This window comes from Capricornis sumatraensis, chromosome 19, assembly GCF_032405125.1.
Source record: "Capricornis sumatraensis isolate serow.1 chromosome 19, serow.2, whole genome shotgun sequence".
Classification (NCBI taxonomy): domain Eukaryota; kingdom Metazoa; phylum Chordata; class Mammalia; order Artiodactyla; family Bovidae; genus Capricornis; species Capricornis sumatraensis.
The window spans coordinates 71403283-71424535 of record NC_091087.1 but is presented as its reverse complement, the minus strand read 5'-3'; the positions used below and the strand labels follow the sequence as shown (position 1 = coordinate 71424535).

Sequence of the window (21253 nt, the reverse complement as noted above, 5' to 3'; positions counted from 1 at the left end):
GGGGACCCGCCGCGCCTCGGCCCGCCCGCCCGCTCGCTCCCCCCCGGAGGCGGGGCCAGGGCCGCGTGAGCCCCGCCCCTGAGTAGGCGGGGCGGCTGGGGCTCCCGAGCTGGGCCGGGGGCGGGCCTCCGCCTGCTTAGCCGGAGCCGGGAGAGAGCCCGGCACCGTGACCGCCGACGCAGCAGCGCTCCCAGCTCGCCGAGTCTCGAGACGCACCGATTCCCCGGGGCGGCCCGGGCGGCGGGCAGGCGCTGCGTGAGGACGCGCGAGGCAGCGCGGGGCGGGCCGCACGCGCCCCCCGGCCGCCTCCACCACCCCCACCCCACTCTGCCGCCCGCGCGCGGACCGGCCCAGCGCAGCCCCGGCACGGGGAGCGCCGGCCGGGCGAGGGCGCGGGCGATGCCGCGGTGACGGCCCCGCCATGGCGAAGCCCCCGGCGGCAGCGGCAGCGGCGGCGGCGTCGGAGGAGCTGAGCCAGGTGCCGGACGAGGAGCTGCTGCGCTGGAGCAAGGAGGAGCTGGCGCGGAGACTGCGGCGCGCGGAGGGCGAGAAGGTGGGCCTCATGCTGGAGCACGGCGGCCTGATGCGCGACGTGAACCGGAGGCTGCAGCAGCACTTGCTGGAGATCCGCGGCCTCAAGGACGTGAACCAGCGGCTGCAGGACGACAACCAGGAGCTGCGCGAGCTGTGCTGCTTCCTCGACGACGACCGGCAGAAGGGGCGCAAGCTGGCGCGCGAGTGGCAGCGCTTCGGGCGCCACGCGGCCGGCGCCGTGTGGCACGAGGTGGCCCGCTCGCAGCAGAAGCTGCGCGAGCTCGAGGCGCGCCAGGAGGCCCTGCTGCGCGAGAACCTGGAGCTCAAGGAACTGGTGCTGCTGCTGGACGAGGAGCGCGCGGCGCTGGCGGGGGGCGCGGGCGGCGCGGGCGGCGGCGGCGCCGGCGGCGCCGGCTCCCGCAGCTCCATCGACAGCCAGGCCAGCCTGAGCGGGCCGCTGCCCGGCGGCGCGGCGGGCGCGGGTACCCGGGACGTGGGCGACGGCAGCAGCACGTCGAGCGCGGGCAGCGGTGGCAGCCCCGACCATCACCACCACGTCCCGCCGCCGCTGCTGCCTCCCGGGCCGCCCAAGGCCCCCGACGGCAAGGCGGTCGCCACGCGCAGGTCCCTGGACGACCTTTCGGCGCCGCCGCCGCACCACCGAAGCATCCCCAACGGCCTACACGGTAAGGACGGCGTCCGCCGGGCAGGGCGCGTCTCGGGCCCAGAGACCTTTCCCCCGCGGGCGGCCGCCACTCCGGACCCCTCCTCCGGCTGGCGTCGGGGAGATCGCCATCCCGCCCGTGGTGGGGCTTTTTTTTTTTTTTGGTGCTGTTTTCCAGTTAAGCGATGGAGGCGTGTCCCTGCCACGCTGAATCCGCAGCCGGTCCGGGACCCCCAGACTCCTCAGAAGTTTCTCCAATCTGGGACCGTAGGGCTGGCTCGAGGTGCCGCAGCTCTGCCTGGAAACCCTGGCCCGGGACCGGGAAGTTTTTAATGATGGGGGAAAAAAAAGTGATAGGCCCTTTGAGCGAAAGTGAAAATTTCCCTCTTCTTGGAACAACAGGCAGCCCCCAAGCAACGATCACCCGTGTGCCGGGGCGGAGCTGGCATTCCACCTGGGCTTCTCCCTGCTGTCTGCCCCAGGGAAGGGTCACAGACAGCTGGGCCCAGAGTACTGCGGTCGGAGAACCTTCCTAGTTTGCTATTACTCCTGCCTTTCTCAGCGCTCCCCGCCTCCCGCCCCCCCCAACTCCGCAACCTACCCCCCGGGGGGATTTTTCTCGACTGAGGCTCTTAAGATTTCCTAGAGGAATATAGGCTTGGACTGGATCCTGGCATTCTATCTCCTCGGGCCTCAGTTTCCTTATCTGTAGAATGGAGCCGGTAATCCCTACCTACCTCCCGGATTTGAGGCAGAGATAGAAGCCTCTGAAGGGGTCTGTAAACTGCTGCTCACTTTCCAGGAAGTGCCGAGGTTGGCAGCAGCGGCTGGGGTGTGGGTGGGAGGACCTTTGGCCTCGGGAAAGCCCAGCTACTGTATTCCAGCCCATGTGACTGTTGGGCCCCCGGACAGAGGGCTCTGTCTGAGTGGGGAAGCCGGTTGCTCTCCTCATCCCCAGCCCTCTGATCAGTGGCTGTCCCTCCTGCCTCTCTCCTCTCCCCCCTCCCTGTCTTTCCACATTTTTGGTGGCTTGGCTCCTGCTTCTGGTGGCTCTTCCTGCTGCCTGAACTATTTGCCTGAAGGTGGAGATTAAACAGCCCTTTCTGGTTCTCTTTGAAGGCTTTCCTAGTTCAGAGAAAATGTATCTAGGCCTTAAATGACTGTTCTTCCCCCGAGTGACAGCCTGGGAGCCGGGTGGGGACAGGCTGCGCTCTTTTGCTTTGGTGGCCAAGTGGCCTCTGCAGGTGCCTTGGGGTGGGGGCTGGGGTGGGGAGTGGCCCCTGGGGAGGTGGGGCACTAGCCCGTTGCAGTTTTTATTTACCTCCCTAGCCTGTGAGTTGGGGCAGGGCTAGGTGTAGAGGCGTATTTTGTTACTGATTAGCAATCTAAGGCTACAACTTGGGTTTCTCTCCAGTGACTTTGTATCCACCCCACCTTCCACCAGCAAGCGCCTTAAAGCCAGTGGGAGTAGCTCAGAGTTAGGTGGTTCGCACTGTTTGGGGAATGAGGAGTCCCAGTCTCAGCCTCTCTGGTCTTGTTTTCTGGGGTGGCGCTTGGGAGGGTCAGAGTTCTGGGCCTCGGTTTCCCCAAGTGCTGTAGGAAGTGGAGGACTGCGGCAGTCTGTGGCTAGGAAGCGAAATGTTTCTGGTTTTCAGCTGCGTCATCAGTGACACTTGGCTAGGGTGTTTCTCTGCAGGGCACTCAAGTGTCAGGGCATTTTGGCGGAGAAGCTCTGGCATATTTTGGACGAGGAGATGCAGACCCTGTCTTCGGTTGCTGCTGCTGTCAGCAGAGCAGGTGTGAAGGACTGGATCCCACCTGTGGTTTCCCAGCCCACTGAGGGGCAGGGTGGGTTGGAGCTGTAGGTTTTCCTGTAGAATCCATGCTCCCGCAAGACCCGTACACACAGGGAACAGGACTGCCACAGATTCTGGGATGACACAGCTTTGGGTCGGGGAAAATAAGCACTCAGAGTTATGATCACAAATTTCACTCATCAGTGGGATTGTTGTCAATTTAGTTTTGTCTCAAAGTTGAGCGTAGCCTTGAGACGTTCTCTCAACAGTGTGAGTGGGATGTCTGGAAATAAGGAAAGGCCCTTCTCTTCAAAGCCACTCTTCTGCCTTTGGACCTGTAGTTTTGGGTGGAGAGCAAGCTGGACATGAGGCAGATAACAGGCCCCAGTCTGGGCGATGGTGAAAGTGGAATCAGATAACAGACTGGTGCCTCAGATCCTTTGCCCTCTCAGCTTATCCTCACAGGAACCCTGCGAGGCAGTATTACCCCCATTTTACAGTCAAGCAAGTAGAGGCTCAGAGACGTTCTGAGCAATTCCTGAGATTGCAGTGTCAGTTGTCAGTTGCCTGGGTGGTGCTCCGGGGGTCGTGTACTGCTCAGGCCCCGGGGTTGGCTCACATTTCCGGCCTGTGGTCATTTTGACTGATAATATTCATCAACAGGCACTGCTGACTCCCCGTTCTCGATTCCGGCTCACGTTTGCCCTGCTTCTCCTGTCCCAGCAAATGTCACTTCCTTATCGGTGACCCCTGAGCAGATGGTTGATAACCCCCCGTGCCCGGAGGGCTCAGACAATCTCCTGTTTGAATCTTTTCCCTCTTCCCTCCGGCCAGGGACTTCACTTTCGCGAGCCTCTCTCTGCTCCTCTTCTGTAGAGGGGGGTCCTCCTCTATCCCTGCAGGCAGTGTGCCTCAACAGTTGGCAGGACCTTGTCATGGATGTTTCTCCAAAGGATCCTCATGAGAAAGAGAGAGACCCGTTGGGGGTTTGCCAAATAGACATCGGCCGTTCTCTTTGAAACTCTGTTTGCTGTTTAGACAGATAGCTCTCCCGATGTTTGCAGCTGAGCTGGTGTCTGGTTGCACCTCCTGGAGCGCAGTGGCCCTGTAGTCCTGTCTCGAAGCTGCAGGGTACCTGCAGCCCTGCTGGCGCCCTCGGGGCGCTAAGAAGCTGTGGTGGGTGGCGGCCCATCTGTATTCTAGGTCCTCCCAGGCTGGACCTGGGCCTGACCGGCCTGTGAATAGGAATTCAAATAGGCCATTTTCTTGGTCTTTTTTTTTTTTTTTTTTTGATAGAGGTCTGGGCTGAGCTGATTAGTCTGGACTGGGATGCTCTTTGCTTTAATTTAGTAGGGGGCGGGGGCAGACTGGGACAGGCAAACCCCAAACATCAGGTAGTCAGGTTTGCATTTTGAACTAATGCAGTTTTCAAACAAAAGTTACTTTCAACAGTTCTTCCATTCCCCTTCCTGTCGTGTGTGTCCCGCCTCCTTTCTTCTTCCAGCCATGCACCGAGTGCCCATTCACCTCCATCCCAGTCCTCCTATCACATCCCATGGCCCACCCCCCTTCCGCTAACCCCAGGAACGAGGGCCTCCAGCAGCCCTTTGTATAGGCCCCGTGTATACCTTTAAAAGTTTGCGTGGAGAGTTCGAGCTTCTCAGAATAAGATGTGCTTGTTCTCCTGCTTGTTGGTTTTGTTGGTTTAAAGGGAGGATAGAGTGAGGGTGGTCTGGGTCTTAGACGGAGCCTCTGGCCTTGAATAGGTCTTTATGAGGGGATCCCAGCTCAGCAGCCCTGGGGCACGACTCGAATGGGCAGCTTTTCCTAAACCTGGCCAGGCCTGGGGGCAGAGGTCACTGAAGACAAGGAGGCGGGGTTGAATAAACCTTTCCCTTTCCCTCCCCATCCTAACCCCACCCCCTGTCACTGGCCTTGGGGTACCGTGCCCCCAGGGCCAGGAGCTCGCTGGCTGGTAGCCCAGGGCAGGTGCCCTGCGCCTCACAGTTTATACCTACCACAGAGCATCCCAGTCCCGACTCCATTGTGTTCAGAGCTCCCAAGTGGTCCCATATCGCAGATGGAGAAACTGAGGTCTGGAGAGGTGTGGTGACTAGCTCCCAGTCCTGTGGGCTGTCGGGCAGAGAGGGGTGGCTGGATCAGTCCAGGGGATCTGTTAGCCTCAGGTGTCAGAGCCTGGGCCTACTGCCCCTCTGGGCTAGGACGGTCTGAGACACACCCCCCCCACCTCCCACCCCAGGAGGCCCCACCAGCAGTGGAAGGCTACTCGGAGCTTAATCCTGGGCAGGGCCCCTGTGACCTGTAGATGGACCCAGGCAGGGTGGGGCCTGTGTAGCTAAGGTGTGGCTCCCCTTCTCCGGCCAGACCCAGAGCCTCAGTCTTGCTGTCCTGTTTTCCTGGCCTGAAGTTCACAGCTCCAGAGGTCTGTGGATGGGAAAGTGCCAGCTTCCATGCATCCAGGTCCCTCCTTTTGTTTTCATTCCCTGGCTTCCCTGCCAGACAGCTTCCCTCTGCTGCCGCAGCCCCATCAGGCCCCTCACTGAGGGCCTGGCCTCTGAGTTCCTAGGACACAGCCTGGGTTTTGTGCTGCCCCTGGTGTGGCACGATTAGCCCGGAAGCCCTCCGCTGCTCACGGTCTGTGTTTTGCACCTGCGGGGGGTTTCCTACGCTCTGCTTATCCTCCTCATTGGCACAAAGCATCAGAGGCCTGGACTCTGCTTGAGCTCTGGGACCTCTGTTTCCTCATCCGCAAAGTGGGAAGCTGTGACCTGCCTTCTGGTTGGGGAAGGAGGGAGCGTAGGTAGCGAGCAGCGTGTAAGAAGAGGCAGCTTATTGCACTTGGAAGCCTCGATTTCCTCATCTGTGCCCCGAGAACTGAGCCTCAAAGGATGGGCTCAGGGACTCTCTACTGTCACTTGGATTCCTGCAGACTTGCCTCCTCGGGGTGGGGCTGCGGGACCCCCATCACATGCTTGTGAAGGGGTCCTTGTGCCTACCCCCTGTTGCAGCCACAGGAGTCCTTGTCCAGTTGAATGGAAAGGGGTGGCATTCCAGCAGCAGAAGCAGGTCTGCAGGTGGATCTGGACCAGGGGTGCCGAGAGCCCAGGGCCTGCAAGGTGCTCTCACAACCTGCAGGGAGACAGGGGGCTTAGAAGCCTCTTGGGAACAGCAAGAGCCAGCATGTTGAGCCAGGAGATGAAGGGCTTTGGAGTTGGTGAGCTGCCACTAGACGGGGTGTCAGCCCAGGGGGGTTAGTGCTCTGTGCAGACCCCCAAAGTTCCAGCAATTCGGACTTCAGCTCCTGCAAACAAGCGTGGTCCAGGTAGACCTGGTTGCCTCTGGAGGTGGGGAGCTCCCCATCAGGAGAGGCATGCAAGTCCAGGGCATTCCCGAACCCACTGCAGTGAAGCACTCAAGACATCTGGGCAGCTGGTTGTGCGAGTCCAGAACAGAGCAGAGAATAGTCGGGAGGCGGGTGGGTGGGGCAGGTTGTTGAGAGAATTCGCCCTTCCAGCAGGAAGGAAAACAAGAGCAGACGTTTGAGCGGTTACTCAGTCTGAGAGTGCCACGCGCGGTGATTCATGTAGCTGGGCTTGGGGAGTGGCAGCTTGGGAGCGTCCATCTGGAGTCCGTCGTGTTGTGGGCTGGGTTGGGGGCCTCCGGGGTGGTCGTCACGGGGACTGTGGTCACAGGAGAGAACCTTCTCTGCAGGTCCTCGGACCAGGCATGTCTGCCCCAAAGTCCTGCCTGCCTCCTTGTGACTCCTGACGTCTGGGGTCAGGGGCTCCACCCTGAGCTACTGGGGTGCTCAGGCAGAGCGGCACCTGTGGCGACATGCCCTCTCTCTCTGCAGACTCACTGTGCCTGCCCACGGAATACTTAGGCCCATGGTGGCTTTGCCCACGCCTACAACCTGGGTGCCGGGGAGGGCGTGGCGGGGGGGGGGGTGGTCCCTGCAGGGAGTGCCCTAGGATTTCAGAGCTGGGAAGGAGGCAGCACTTATCTCCCTGGAGCGAGGTAATGACGGGACCCCAGTGGCTTCCCTGAAGCCTGGCGATAGAGGAACAAGTTGGTCTGCGAAATGGACCTGAGGCTCTTTTGATCGTGAACAGGCAGGAAGGGGCCCCACACCCTCAGCTTCCAGGCACTGAAGCTGGTCACTGTCATCTGTCCCCTTTTGCTGTCCTCTGCTGCCGCAGGCAGGCAGGGGCAGGAGGGTGGAGGGCAGGTCTGGAGCTGGGTCAGTTCCCTGGTGCTAGATGCCTGCCTCTTCTTGAGCAACTCACTGTTGGTCTCCACTGCCCGGGGAGCAGGGCAGAAAGATCAGGAGTTGTATTGATTCGTTGGTAAATGTTCTTGGGATCACCCTGTGTATGATGTTTAAGCAGAGGTGTGGAGCATCATTTAACCAGAGCAGAGGCCAGGGGCCCTGGGGAGTAGGTGAGGGTCTGTTTCCCTTTCCTCCTTCCTGCTTCCCCATTGGCCAGAGGCCCTGGTCATTTGTTATTTCCTGAAGTCGAACGTGGGCTTTCCCCTCCTCTGTTGCAGTGCGGGGTTGCGTCTTAGAATCAGCGTGTGTGTTTACTGCAGGGTCTTCCCCTCCCTCGCTCTGGAATATTGGGCATCTGTGACTGATGGTATCTTAGAGAGGAGGAAATGCCATGCCTGGGAAAGCCGGAAACCTGGGAGCAAACTGCCTGGAGCCCTAGAGGCTCTCGGAGGAGACTGGGAAGGGAAGGGGACCCGCCCCAGGCCTGGCCACACCAGTGCTGAGACACACCCGGGCGGGGGTGGGGTGGGGTGGTAGGGGTCCCCGTTTCTGCTGAGGAAGGGGCTCAGGGCAGAGAGGCAAGTCACATCAGGTCACGTGGGGGTGGGGAGGGCGCCGTCCATGGGAAGCTGCAGCCTGTACCCCCGCCACCGCCGTGTGACTTCATCATGCCCTCTTCGCTGCTCTCAGAAGTGCCCTGGTTTGGCTCTCAGCCTCTTCGGGGGTGCCCGGAGCTCAGTGGAGGTGGGTGGCTGGAGCTGGGAGCTGAGACGGAGCAGGTCCGTGCAAGCAGAGAAGAGCAGGGGAGAGGCCAGGCGTGGAGGGAGGAACAGCTGGAGCCCTGGCACATCTGGCTTGGAGGGGTGGTGCTGACTGCGCGATGCTGGGGCAGGTGGCACTGCCCTCACTGCGTCCCTGGGCTGGGCTCTTCCAGCTGTGAGCAGTTCCAGCCGTGACCTTCTTGGAGAGTTTTTCTGCAGTCAGCTGTCCTGGGCGTACTCAGAGACTGCCACTTTCCATAGTCCGTTTGCTCCCTTCCCGTTGCACTCTGCTGAACACACACGGGGCCCCCACCAGCTGATACAGTCCCCAAGTCTGGGGCGGCTTCAGGGGCATGATTGTGCCCCCTCCCACCCCCCGGGTCAGGGGTCTTTGTGTGGATTGAACAACGCAGAACCAACGGCCGCAGCCCACTCGTGAACTGACCTCACGCAAGCCCCGTCTTCTCTCTGGGCCCTTGTTTTGCCCCTCTGTAAAATGGGAAGCTTGGGTGGGCCACACCCAGGGTGCCAGAGACCCTCGCATCCTCTGGCCCCTTGACTCAGCGTTCCTAGAACTGGCAGAGCCATGAGGAACGGGCCCACCTGCCCTGCCCATCCTGCCTCTGGCCGTCAACTTTGTGGTTAGGTCTCTTGCAGGGACAGGTCTGGGTGGTGGCGGGGCTGTGGCTGCTGTGATGACAGGCGGGCACCGCTCTGTCCAGCACTGAGGCCAAAGCCAGTGGCTGGCCAGCTTGTCCTCGTGAGGGGCCGTGGTGAGGGCCCCGGTGGAATTACCTGCCCCTGCCATCTGATCGCCTTCTGCAGGCCTGGGTGCTGTTAGAGGAGAGCGCTGGGCTCTGGTCCCCTGGTGTGGGTTGCCCGGGACAAGACCATCTATTGTGGATGTACGCCATTTGCTGCCCTGTCTGTCCCCAAGCCCGTAACCTTCCCCAGGGCAGGGTCCAGTCTTCCTGGCATGTGGTAAGCGCTCAGTAAATGGTGGGATGAGAAATGAGCAACCCAGAGGCGTTGGATGAGTTCTCCCTCTGGTTTTAAACCCAACGGTGGTCCATCCGCTTTGGCCACCTGCCTTTCTTTCTTTCTTTTTTTTTTTCCATTTGTGCCATTTGGCGTCAAATGGCCTTCAACTACTTTAAAAAAATAAAAACTATATCACTTCCCCAACCCCCAGGGTGGTGACTTGTGCTTCCCACTGCCCCCCCACCCCGCCCCCCACCAGCTTCCCTGTTGCCTTTTAACAACTCCTTAGAAGTACATCTTTGCTTTTATCAGTGGTTCTCAACCTTGGCTGCATATTAGATGTCACGTTTGGGAACTTGAAGAAATGCCAGTGCCTGGACCAGTTCTCAGAGATGGGCCCAATGGGTCGGGGGTGTTGGAGACACTCCCTGGGGGCTCCTCCCCGGTGGGAAGCTCTGGGGGACAAGCTGTGGGGTCTGTGGGCCACCTGAGCTGGAGGTGGCCTGTCTGCAGGTCTGCTGGCGGCAAGGACACCGCCCCACACTGGGGCATCACAGAGCCTGGCCTGCGGGCCTGGAGGCTGGTGTCGGCTCACGTTAGCCGTGAGCGTGAGACAGGCCTGTTTGGATGGTCGCTTGCCCGCATTTGCCGCCTGGATGCTCAGGGAGCTGGCTTTGGTCTGCCCGGAGGACAGTGGAAAGCTGGGTCTGAAGCTGGCCTTGCGTTTGCTGAACACCCACCCCGGCCCTGGTCATGGCTCGGCCCGGTGGTCCCCCCACCCTCCTGCCCCCCACCGCCCCCTGGGAGCCAGAGCAGACTGCCAGGCATCAGGCTGTGAGGCACTGACTGCCTTTGTCATCCCCGTGGAGCTGGCGGTGGGTGGTGGGGGCGGGGAGGCTGGGCCGCCCGAGGGGCTGGGGGCCTGCTTAGGGCTGCGGTCAAGGGGACAGAGGTGGGCAGGGCTGACAGCACCCAGACGGCAAGAGAGCCGACCCATTTCCAGAAATAACCCGTGCACTGTCAGGGAAGCATCTCTTTGTCTTCCCCGATCTGTCTTTCTGTCGGCTCTGGGCTGTAAGGCAAGAAGCAGGTGCGCTCTTGTCTTGGAATCAGAGGCTCCGGAGCCGCCCGCCAACCCCCCGCCACTGCCCCCCACAAGGGCCCGATTGTGTGGCGCCCCTGAATGGGCCTGCCCCGCCCCGAGCGCACCGGCTCCTGTCCTAATGAGCCCGCTCTGGGAGTGGCCCTTTGTGGCGGGTTCCGGCCACGCTGCCTGTGCCAGGGGCTCCCAGAAGACTCGATTCACATCTCCCGGAGCTCCAGGGGTGGACAATAGGAGCCTCCCGCCCTGTCCTTTTGCCTTTTTCTCTGTTTTCTGTATTTTTGGGGAATGCACACACACCCCACTTCTGTATGGGACAGAAAATCAAACCGCAGGTTTCTCTCTTTCTCTGCACCTTCCAGCCTAGGAGGGGCCAGGTTCCCAGCCCCTCCCGTGGGACCTCCCTCCACCAGTGTCCCCCTCCTCTTGTTTCTGGGTCTCTCCTGGCTCCTTTCCCCTGCAAACAGGCTCATGTTTCCCGGTCCAAAACAATAAACAAGATCTTCCCTCTTCTGTTCCCTGCCCCGCTCCCTCCTTCCGCTGCTCACTTCTCCCGGGAGCATCCGAGGCCCAGCCCACCTTCCCACCCACCGCTTCTTGGCCCCTGGCAGCCCTGGGTCCCAGGAAAGGCAGCTCCGGGTTGGCCCATTGGCTTCTCCTCATCCTGACCTCCCGGTGGTGTTTGATGCCCACCATGGGCTCGTTTGCTAGAACAAGGCTGTGGGCCGCTCAGTCCCGACCTCCCTGGCTGCAGCGTTTGGGTGTCCAGCTGCCTCCCACCTTTGCCGGGCAGCCTCCCTCCAGGAATGAGCCCCTGGACTTTCTCTACTTCTCTCTCCTGGCCTGGATGTCCAGCTGCCCAGTGTCCCGGTCACCATCCCGCTGATGGTGCCTCCTGAGTCGGGACCCCTGTGTCTCACTGACACCCCTGTGCCCTCCTCCTGATGGGTGGTGACCCTGCCCCAGGGTTTCCTGGCTCTGGCCCTGAGCTGCCCACTAGCCACTGGAGGCTGTTTTGATCCGAGTTAATTCAGATTAAGTAACAAGAGCGGTTTGGTTTCTGAGCTGCACTCAGGCCCCTCGCAAGCGCTTCACAGCTTGTTGTCAACTCAGGAAAGGAAGCTCTACGTGGTTTCAGAGAGTTCTGTGGGCAGCGCCAATCTGGACAGCGCCTGGCCGGGCCTTGCGCTTGCTCTTGTGCACAGAAGGAAGCAGGTGTCAGGGACTCTGCCCCTCCCTGCCAGGCTCCACGCACCTCCCCAAGGTCCGCCTGCCTCGCAGGTGCACAGCAGGCCCTGAGGGCTTCTGTTGGCAGGAACCCCCTCTCCTGCCGCCTGCCCCCACGGGGATCCCGCTCTTCCCTCAAGGCCTAGGTCTGCCCTTCGAGGTGGCCGGCTGAGTGAGCAGCAGTCCGCATCCTCTCATCCCCTGGTGTCCGCAGGAGCCTCTCGCCGGGTGCCCTGCAGCCGTGGATGCTGCTCCTGCTGGTGTTCCATAGATCTGGGTAGGAAACCCAAACCAAAGAGGCCACAGGCAGGGCTCCCAGAGGCTGCGGAGGCCACCCCCTCAGAGCCCAGCCCCCTGCTCCCAGCCTCAAAATGAGACCAAGAAGCCTGCAGGATCAGAAAACAGAAACGGCTTTTGAAACGGCGGGGTAAGGTGAGGGGAGGGGTGCAGGGGAGGGGACCCAGGGCCTCCGCTGTCTCCTCCCTACCGTCCATGCCAGCAGCATCCTGGCCAGTCGCCAGCCCCCAGCAGGGTTCCCCTGCCGCCCTCCATGGCTGTGACGGGCAGCGGGCAGGCGTACCGTTTCAGGGTTAAATGAGCTGCCGGAGTCCAGCCGTGGGTTGTTATGCCAGCTGGTCTCCCTGGCAGATGAAGCCATTACGCACCACACCTGGGGTCCAGTCCTGGGCTCGGCCTCGCTGATTGTTGCCCCTCCTTGAAAGCCCAGTCTTGAGTTTTGGCAGGGGAGGGCAGAGGGACCAATGAGATCACAGCTGGATGGTGCCCCCCCATGCCCCCTCCCCCTCCCCCTTTGAGGGCCTCCTGGGGTACTGGCTTGGCCTCAGGAAGATGAGCTAATATTCCAGCCTTCCCGACCTTGGGGGCCAGAAGGGTCCAAGGAGAGCCCCTTCCTAAGTCATCTTCTCATCTTCCTCTGGAAATGCAGCTGATGGTGGTGGAGTCCTTGGTGGGCGGGATCCTTGGTGTCAGCTCCCTGGGGGTCCACTGACCCCTTCTCCTGCCGCCGCTGCCCCTCCTCTCCCTGGTCTGCGGCCGTGGGTTTCCTACGAGCCCTGCCCTGCCCCAGCCTGCAGCCCCCAGTCGTGGGAACCCCTCCTGCTGCCCGGGGGCCACTCTTGAGTGTGGTCAGGAGGTCCGGTGGATGCTTCCTGCCCTCCCTCCGAGGTCCTGGCCCTGGAAGGTGGTCCTCATCCTCAAGGGTGATCCCTGCCCTTGGAGGGTGGTCCCCAGTGCGGTTTAATTTCATCTCACGCCTCTCCCTGCAGGGTCTTTAATCCCCGTCATCCCCCCAAGTTGAGACCTGGTTCCCGTGAGCACTGGCCTGCCTGTGGGCAATGTGATCTGCTCCCCAGTGTGTGTGGCTGGGTCCTTGTGGGCAGTGCTGGATGAAAAGACCCCTTGTTTCTGGTGCAATTCAAACTCTCAAGCTGGGCAGGAGAGTGGCCGGCGGGCCGCTGGGCTGGGGTGAGTGTGGGGTGGGGGTGGTGTGGGGAGGCCAGCCTGTCCTCCTGCTCTCCAGAATGGTGCCGCAGGTGGGATCCCTGGAGCTTCCTGGCCTGGGGCTTTCATTTTGGGGTTGTGATAGGAGGGAGACAGCCAGGGCCCCTCAGCCTCCTCTGGGCAAGGTCAGCTGTGCCCCGCCCTGTGCTGACCTTCGGTGGACACACGTGCAGTGGTCTTCTTAACTTGGGCATGACAGGCTTTGGGGAAACTTGGGTCTCCAACATGACTGCTCTCGTGCTGTTTCTAAGAGGTGGGGCGTGGTCGGGGCCCAGGAAAGACCCAGAAAGACCACATTGGGAGGGACAGTAAAATCCCTCCCTGAAGGTTTTAAAACAATTAAAAAAAAAATGTGTGTATATACATATATATATATATGTAATTTGTTTAGTTTCTTTTTTAAAGTTTTTATTGACATAGTTGATTTGCAGTGTGGTTTTAGTTTCGGGTATATAGCAAACCGATTCAGTTGTGCATGTGTATATAGATATATACATCTTCTAATATTCTCTTCCATTGTAGGGTATTGCAGGATACTGAGTGCAGTTCTCTGTGCTATACAGTGGGTCTCTGTTGGTGACACAGTTTATGTGTAGTAGTGCAGATAGTAACCCGCTCCTGTGTTCCTGCCTGGAGAATCCCAGGGCTGGGGGAGCCTGGTGGGCTGCCGTCTATGGGGTCGCACAGAGTCGGACACGACTGAAGCGACTTAGCAGCAGCAGCAGTGTATATATTTTCATTCCAAACTCCTAATTTATCCTCATCACCTTTGCCTTTGGTAACCATAACTTTGTTATTTGTCTGTGAGGCTCTTTCTGTTTTGTAAATGAGTTTGTGTCTTTTTTTAAGATTGCGCATGTAAGAGATATAATATGAAAATTTTCTGTGGCGTATTTCACTTGGTACGATCATCTCTGGTTCTTGCCATGTTGCTGCCATTGGCGTTGTTTCATTCTTTTTATGGCTGAGTAATATTCCATTGTATATGTATCAGTATTTCCCTTCTCCATGGGATCTTCCCAACCCAGGGTTCAAACCCAGGTCTCCCGCATTGCAGGCGGATTCTTTACCAGCTGAGCTGTAAGGGAAGCCCAATATATATTGTACTACACCTTTAGCCATTCCCTTATCGATGGACATTAGGTTGCTTCTCCCTGAAGCCTTTGAAAAATAAGAATGAATGAGCTTAACGCACGCCTAGCCGAGAGGCTCCATGCAGGACGCAGGGAGTGGAATCGAATGGCCTCTCCCTTTGCTGACCAGGCATCCTGGACACCGATCATCTTGGATTGAGCCTGCGGTCTAGCGGGTTTGGAGGTCAAGTTCTGGTTCATCCCCCACCCTCGACCATCTTCAGAAAGTCATACCTCTGCTCCTCCCTCTTTTTTAAAATGTAATTTTATTTGTTTGTGTATTTACTTTAGGCTGTGCTGGGTGTTTGCTGCTGCACTGATGTTCTTGGGTTGCAGAGAGCGGGGCCGCCTTCTAGTTGCGGTGCGTGGACTTCTCATTGCGGGGCCTCTCGTTGCGGAGCACAGGCTGCGGGGCGCGCGGACGTCAGTAGCTGTGGCTCTCGGGCTCTGGGGCACAGACTCGGGAGCTGGGGCGCACGGCCTTAAGTGCTGTGCGGCGTGTGGGGTCCTCCCAGACCGGGGATCGAGCCTGTGGCTCCTGCCTTGGCAGGTGGATTCTCTGCCACTGAGCCCCCAGGGACGCCCCTGGTCCTCTCTTGCAGTTCAGGATTCAGGCTTAGGTAGATGTTTCCAGGCACGTCTCTGCTTCCTGACTCTCTCTCTCTGTGTTGCTTCCCTTCTGCCTTGTTTTCGCGGGGCCTCAGTTTACCAGCTGGGAAATGAGGCAGCTGGACCAGGTCCACAGGGGCTCAGAGACCGCAGAGGAAGCTGGGGCAGGTTCTGGAGGCGGGGTCCCTTCTGGGCCTCAGTGTTGCCCCGGTGGGCGTCCCCAGCCTGGCCCCTTCTCCCGTGCTGAACCCGGGGCTTTTCTTCTCTGTGACGTTGTTGTCTGTGGGGCTTCCAGGATCCACGGTGGCTCAGTTTCCAACCTCAGGCCTTTGCCTTCCTAGTGCCTGCCCAGGTTGGGGTTGCCCTGACCGAGAGTCAGAAAGCAGTGCCCAGGAGGGTTGGCTTCCTGCCATCCCCCACCCCCTACCCCCCTACGAAGGCTTAGCTTTCCAAGCTGCGCCCCCCGCCCCCCGAAACCAGAGGTGCACGTGCCAGCTCCCCGAGGCTGTGGGCGCAGCAGCCATCACCAGCGGGAGCAGAATGAACATGGGAAAGTCTCCTAATTTCCTTCTTTTGAATTGCAACCTCCCTCTTCCTGTAGACCGGGCCTCTGGTGACTTTTGAATCGGTCTGTGGGCTGCCGTTCTCTGGCTGAAAATATATGCATTAGTGCCTCCTTCGCCTTCATGAAAACGGCAGGCTTAGGGCATCAGGGGAGGCCTAGGGGCGAGAAGGCGGCTCTGAGTCTGGACTGCTGGGCCAGTGCCCAGCTTGTGACTTTGGCTCTGAAAGGTGCTAATGCGCTTGTGTGCCGGCTGGGGTTTTCAGCCTTCCGGGGAGGTTTTGTGGGTTCGAGGGAGCCCTGTGCCCAGCTGAGAGGCCTTGTCTCCCCGCGTCATCCCCACTGGCCCCTCCGTGGCCTGCTGATGGGTGCCTAGAAGAAGCGGGAAGGACACTCGCAAAGGGGAGAATGGGGTCTTAGAGGCCTCATGGGGGTGTGTGCGGGGCTGCAGGTAAGGGGTGGCCGAGGGCAGATGAAAGGGACGCGGGACTGTGCTTGCCATGTTCCCCATGGGGATGGGGAGGGTGGCGTGGCTTTGTCACTGATGTGGCAGACGTTTCTAGGGCTGCCCGTGGTGCGGGCCTCGGGGCGGGAGTGACCACCTGCTCCAGTGTCCTATTTCCGCACCTGGGAATGAGGCTGCGGGAGGAGGGGTCGGCCCGGTGCAGGCTGGGCTGGTGGGGATGGGCAGGGAGAGCCTGGGGGCACCTGCGCTGTCGTGACCGCCTCACCGGTACACCCGGCGCCCAGCCCTCGGACCTGTGTCTGTCCTTGGCTGGTCCTGTTAGGCGGGGCGGAGGGCGGGGGGGGGGGGGGCTCAGGCAGGGGAGCGGTGAGCTCCCCTTCTGCTCCCTCCCTTCCCTTCCTCCTCCCTCCTTTCCCCTCCCCCACCATCCCTTCTCCCTCCCCCGGGCAGCTCTGCTTTATCACTGGTGATGCAGACCCTTGGGTTAGGGGTCTGGAAGGGCCACTCTGCAGAGAGTGGGAATAAATCCACCTACACCCCTCAATGTTTTTTTTTTTCTTTCTAATAAATTAGAAAACCAATATCCACAACCTCCCTCAGAGGTCTTAAGTAAGACTCAGTTCTGACCACTCTCATCAGGCACCGAGGCTGTTTTTGGTCGCCTTCGTAGAAGATGATGAGGAGGGGGTGGTCCTAGAAGGGAGAGTGACCCCGGGCAGTGACGGGGGGTGGGGGTGTCAGGGCTGAGTCTGCGCTGGGCTCTGGGCCGCCCCCAGAGCACGAAGCTGCCTCAAATAACGTGCCCTCACGTCCCGACGGCTGTCCTTAGAGTTTATCCTTTTAATACCCCGGGGGGCATGAGGTGTCCAGCGAAGGGACGCCTTCCACACCTGTCCCCAGGAGGGGAGTTTGTGGGGAAGCAGGAGGTCCCGGTGGGCGACTGCCCTGCTGGGGGCAAAGGGGAGCTGGCCTGGCCCCACAGGGGCAAGCGGGACCCTGGGTCAGAAAGGCAGGAACCCTCGCGAGCTCTGGGGAGGTGTGCTTGTGGCCACAGGGCTTAGCCGTGGCTTGCCAGCCCTGAGGCCGCCTGGGGTGACTTGGGGTCCTGGATCGGCAGCAGCAGGGGTGGGAGAAGAGGCAGTTGGGGGTCCCGGGGGTCGGGGGAGGGGGGTGCCTCGCTGACACATCACCGTTCCTCTCCATGTCCAGAGAGGCTCAGACAAGGAGGTGCTTGCGGGCAAAAAAGAGTGATGAGCTGGCATCTGGAAATGACGCCTCATTACAGAGCATGCTTCCTAAAAACGCACGCATTTATCATGAAGGGCCTTCAGGAGGAGGAGTCCTCCGGGTTGCTGTGGCCCAGATTGGGGCCTGGATATGGGCAGGGGAGCTGGCCCAGCCTGGCCCCACGGCACAGAGCGGGGAACGCAGACCTCAGGCCCGTAGGATTTCACAGGTTCCCCCTAGTCCGTCCCTGAGCCCCAGTCCCTGCCTCTGTCCTGGGGGGAGGGTGAGGTTGTTGGTGGTCTTCTCCGCTCCGTGCTCTCTCCAGCAGAGTGCCACCAGCGATGCAGGGTGGCAGTGGTGGACGGGCCCCGGGCCCCAGTGCTGCTGACCCCTGCATCCGTCCCTGCAGGCCTCTGGTTCCCGCTCAGAAGACGGATGGAGTTTGATGTCTGAATTCGCACCTGTGTATGTGTGGGAGGGGGACAGTTTTCTCTGGGAGCTGTGGAGAAGGCTCAGGGGAGCTCCCCCATTAAAAAACACAGACATCACTTTGCCGACAAAGGTCCAACTGTGGTGCTGGAGAAGACTCTTGAGAACCCCTTGGACTGCAAGGAGATCCAACCTGTCAATCCTAAAGGAAATCAACCCTGAATATCCATTGGAAGGACTGATTCTGAAGCTGAAGCTCCAATACTTTGGCCAGCTGATGCAAAGAGCTGACTCATTGGAAAAGACCCTGTTGCTGGGAGAGATTAAAGGCAGGAAGAGGAGGGGATAACAGAAGATGAGAAGGTTGGATAGTAGCATTATCCAATCAATGGACATGAGTTTGAGGACAGGCTTGCTTCAGGCCACGGGGTTGCAGAGTCAGACACGACTGAGTAACTGGACAACAACAATGAGGCCCCAGTAACATGTTGGGTCATCATTACCAATGACATGTTGACCCAGCAATGACATGTTGGGTCATCATTACCACGGGGTCTGAGCACCACCCAAGGCAGGCAGGGGCCACAGGGAAAGAAAGTCCTGCCCAGAATGGGACAGTCCTTGCTGCAGGGAGGAGGAGGGAGGCCCCCAGGTGGCCCGCCTGGCCCTTGTCCCTGTATCCTGAGCTTGACCACCACCCAGCCTCTGACCTGAGGTCCGAGGGAGGAGGGGGCTTTGGCATCTCATCCTTGCCACTGTGGAACTTGGTCAGGGCCAGCTTGCTGGGTGGGTTTCAGCTGGGGCTGTGATTCAGTTTCCTGGTGGGCACTGGGTGCCACCTGACAGGGTCCAGATGGAGGATCCTGAGCTCTGGTTGTGGGTCCACCTGTGTGAACCCAGGCAGGTCACACAAGCTCGAATGCCTCGCCTTTCTGTCTCTGATGGAGTGACCTTGTCTTGTTCATCTTAGGGCTGTTGAGAATGGATCACGATGTGTGCGTAGTAACAGCAAGAGCAGCCTGGTAGGAAGTGGGTGCTCCGTGCTGTCTGTGTATCCATGTGTTTAACCTTCGGAAGGCACAGGCACTTCAGTTTTCCTGCGTGGACGGGAAGAGGAAGCGGAGACCGGGAGAGGCTGAGCAGCCCAGATCCGGGGGGAGAGGGGAAGAACGGGGCCTGGCTCCGGGGCCCGCATCTCGCACCGGGACCCTGCACTGCCTCTCTGCACACAAGATGCAGTACACAATCAATGCGCTTTCTTCTTCTGAAATAAGTGCCTGTTGAGAATTCCCCAGAGGTCCAGTGGTTAGGCCTGGATGCCCTGGTTGGGGAACTAACATCCCACAAGCCACGCGGCGTGGCCAAAAATAAATACATAAATGACAGTGCCTGTTTATTATAGAAAATTTAGAAAAATAATCACCGTGGGCTCAGCACCCAGATGGTCTCCGTGAACCAGAGTGATATGGCCTGAAAGTCATGGGTGCGTTTTCCCACTTTCCCTGGGGGCACTGGCCATGGGAATGGGCGAGTTAAGGAGATAATCGGGAACACTCCAGTTTGAGGTGATGTTTCTCCCCTCCTTGAAACATATATGTCACTGGAACACTTATCCTGGAATTTCTTGGCTCCAAAGCCCCGCAGGGTTTACTTTTTTGCAGCATGTCCTACATTACAGAGTCTTCCCAGGGCGTCACTGCCCCCTCCCCTTGGTCCCCCCACCCCACCCTCAATCTGGGATGCACAGCCCCCTGTTGCAAGCCTGAGCTCAGCCTTCCTAATTTATCCTGAGATCCCCTGAAAGGAGTTGGGCGGGGGTGGTGGTGAGAAGCTCTGGACATCATTCCCCACAAATGTGTCCAGCTGGGGGCTGGGGGACACCCCTCCAGGTGCTGTGCCTCACCTGGTCCTTTCATGCCGCAGACCCCATCCCCCCAACTCACCCCCCTGGCTTATCCTGGTGGGGATACAGAGTATTGCTCACACCTGAATCATCCTTTGCTTATTGTGTGCCCGTCAGGGGAGACTTGGAAGGTACTGAGAGATTCAGTGGCTGAGATTTGAAAATCGCCTGTAGTCCTGCCCTCTGGAGAGAACAGGCCTTAACATTTTGTTGGTTTCTTAGAGGAGGAAATAGACGCTGGCTCGAGAGGGAGGTTTGTGCACACCTTTTGTTAACTTAAAAAAGCAGCGAGATATTGAATATAGTTCACTGTGCTACACAGTAGGTCCATGTTGTTTATTTTACATATAGTAGTGTATATCTGTTAATTCCAAATTTATCCCTCCTCCCCAACTTCCTCTTTGGTAACCGTAAGTTTGTTTTCTATGTGAGTCTGCAAATAATGCCATTGGACGGACTTAGGATCATACTAAGTGAAATAAGCCAGACAGAGAAAGACAAATAACATATATCACTTATATGTGAAATCTAAAAAAAAAAAAAAATCCATTCAAAAGAACTTATGTATAAAACAGAAAGAGACTCACATACAGAAGACAAACTCTGTTAGCTTTTTATTCTGAAATAATTGTCGACTCACCAGAAGTTGCAACTGGAGTGCAGAGGGCTCCCTCGTGCCCTTCCTCACCACGCCCCGCCCCCCCCTCCCCCCCCCCCCCCCGGACATCTTCATGAGGATGGGCATTATTGAAACCATAGCAACGATGATGACACCACGCAGTGATCGGACCTCAGACCCTCCCTCCGTCTTTCCAGTGCTCTCATTCCTGTGTGTGTGGAGAGTTTTATGAGCTCTTGCCACATGGATAGAGTTGTTAGACACACTTTTTAAAAGAAATGTTGCTGTTTAGAACCGTTTTCAGATTTACAGGGTCACTGAGAAGATAGCAGAGCTGCCCACGGACCCTGGGCCTGTTCTCTTGTTGCCTGCTGGTTCTGACGGTGCTGGTGCACTGGTTACGGTTCCTGAGCTGGTACCGATACGTGTGTGTTAACTAGAGTCTGCACTTCCGGATCTTAGCTTTCTATTTCTGTTCAGGATGCTATCTAAGACATGCTTTTTTTTTTTTTTAATATTTGTCTATTTGACTGCACTGGTCTTAGTTGGACATGTGGGATCTTCGTTTCAGCCTGTGGGATCTTTAGCTGTGGCATGTGAACTCTTAGTTGAGGCCTATGGGACCTAGTTCCTTGACCAGGGATTGAACCCTGGGCCACCTGCATTGAGAGCTTGGAGTCTTAGCCAGTGGGCCACCAGGGAAGTCATGGACATCCTCCAGGTGGTAATCCCACCATTTTTTTTTTCAGTTGGTAAAAGGTAATCCCACCTTTTTTTTTTTTTCAGTTGGTAATCCCACGTGTTTTTCCTGGGAGCTTGTTGAGAATTTCTCTCAATTTACTAAAGTACTCCTGATTGACCAGGTTGCGTTGCGAGTATCTCAGCAAAGCATGCTGGGCATTTCTCTTAGTCACTTTGAGTGGCCCTCCGCTTGTCCCATCTTGTGGCCAGCCCCACCGGGACCTTCAGAAGGGTCACTGCAGGCCCTCTGGGCTCCTTTGCTCATGTCAGCGTCCAGCCTGCCCCCCGACCCCAATGAGGGGGTCCAAGGAGCAGACCAGGCACCCCTTTCTCCTGAGGCAGGGCAGCTTTGGGGGCACACGGACCTCTACCAGAGCACCCCTGGGTCCCCCAGACTGGACAAGGTTATATAAGAGGGCAGAATGTGGCAGTGAAGTGGTGTGGGGTTCAGGAGCTTGGGGCTGGCTCTGCCCTCCAGGGCCCCATGATCCTGGAGGGGGGAGGTCCCACCACCTGTGTATGACCTTGCAACCCAACCATTGCTTGGCTTAGAGTAGCCGCTCAATCTGGGGCCACTTCTGAAGGGTCACTGACCGCCACCCACTCTGTGGCCTCTCCCGGCCTGGCTGGGAGCAGCAGGTCCCGCCAACAGGATGTTTCTCCCCAAGCCTGCTGAGAAATCCTCTG

General features: G+C 58.7%; 1 protein-coding gene across 1 annotated transcript in view; it reads left to right on the top strand.

The window, feature by feature from the left end:
- Positions 1-421: 421 nt before the first annotated feature.
- CCDC85C (coiled-coil domain containing 85C) overlaps positions 422-21253 on the top strand; it is a 78564-nt gene continuing 57732 nt past the window's right edge. The window contains exon 1 of the mRNA XM_068991134.1: positions 422-1220. Coding sequence (XP_068847235.1) covers positions 422-1220 — 799 coding nt within the window. The remainder of the gene's footprint in view (positions 1221-21253) is intronic.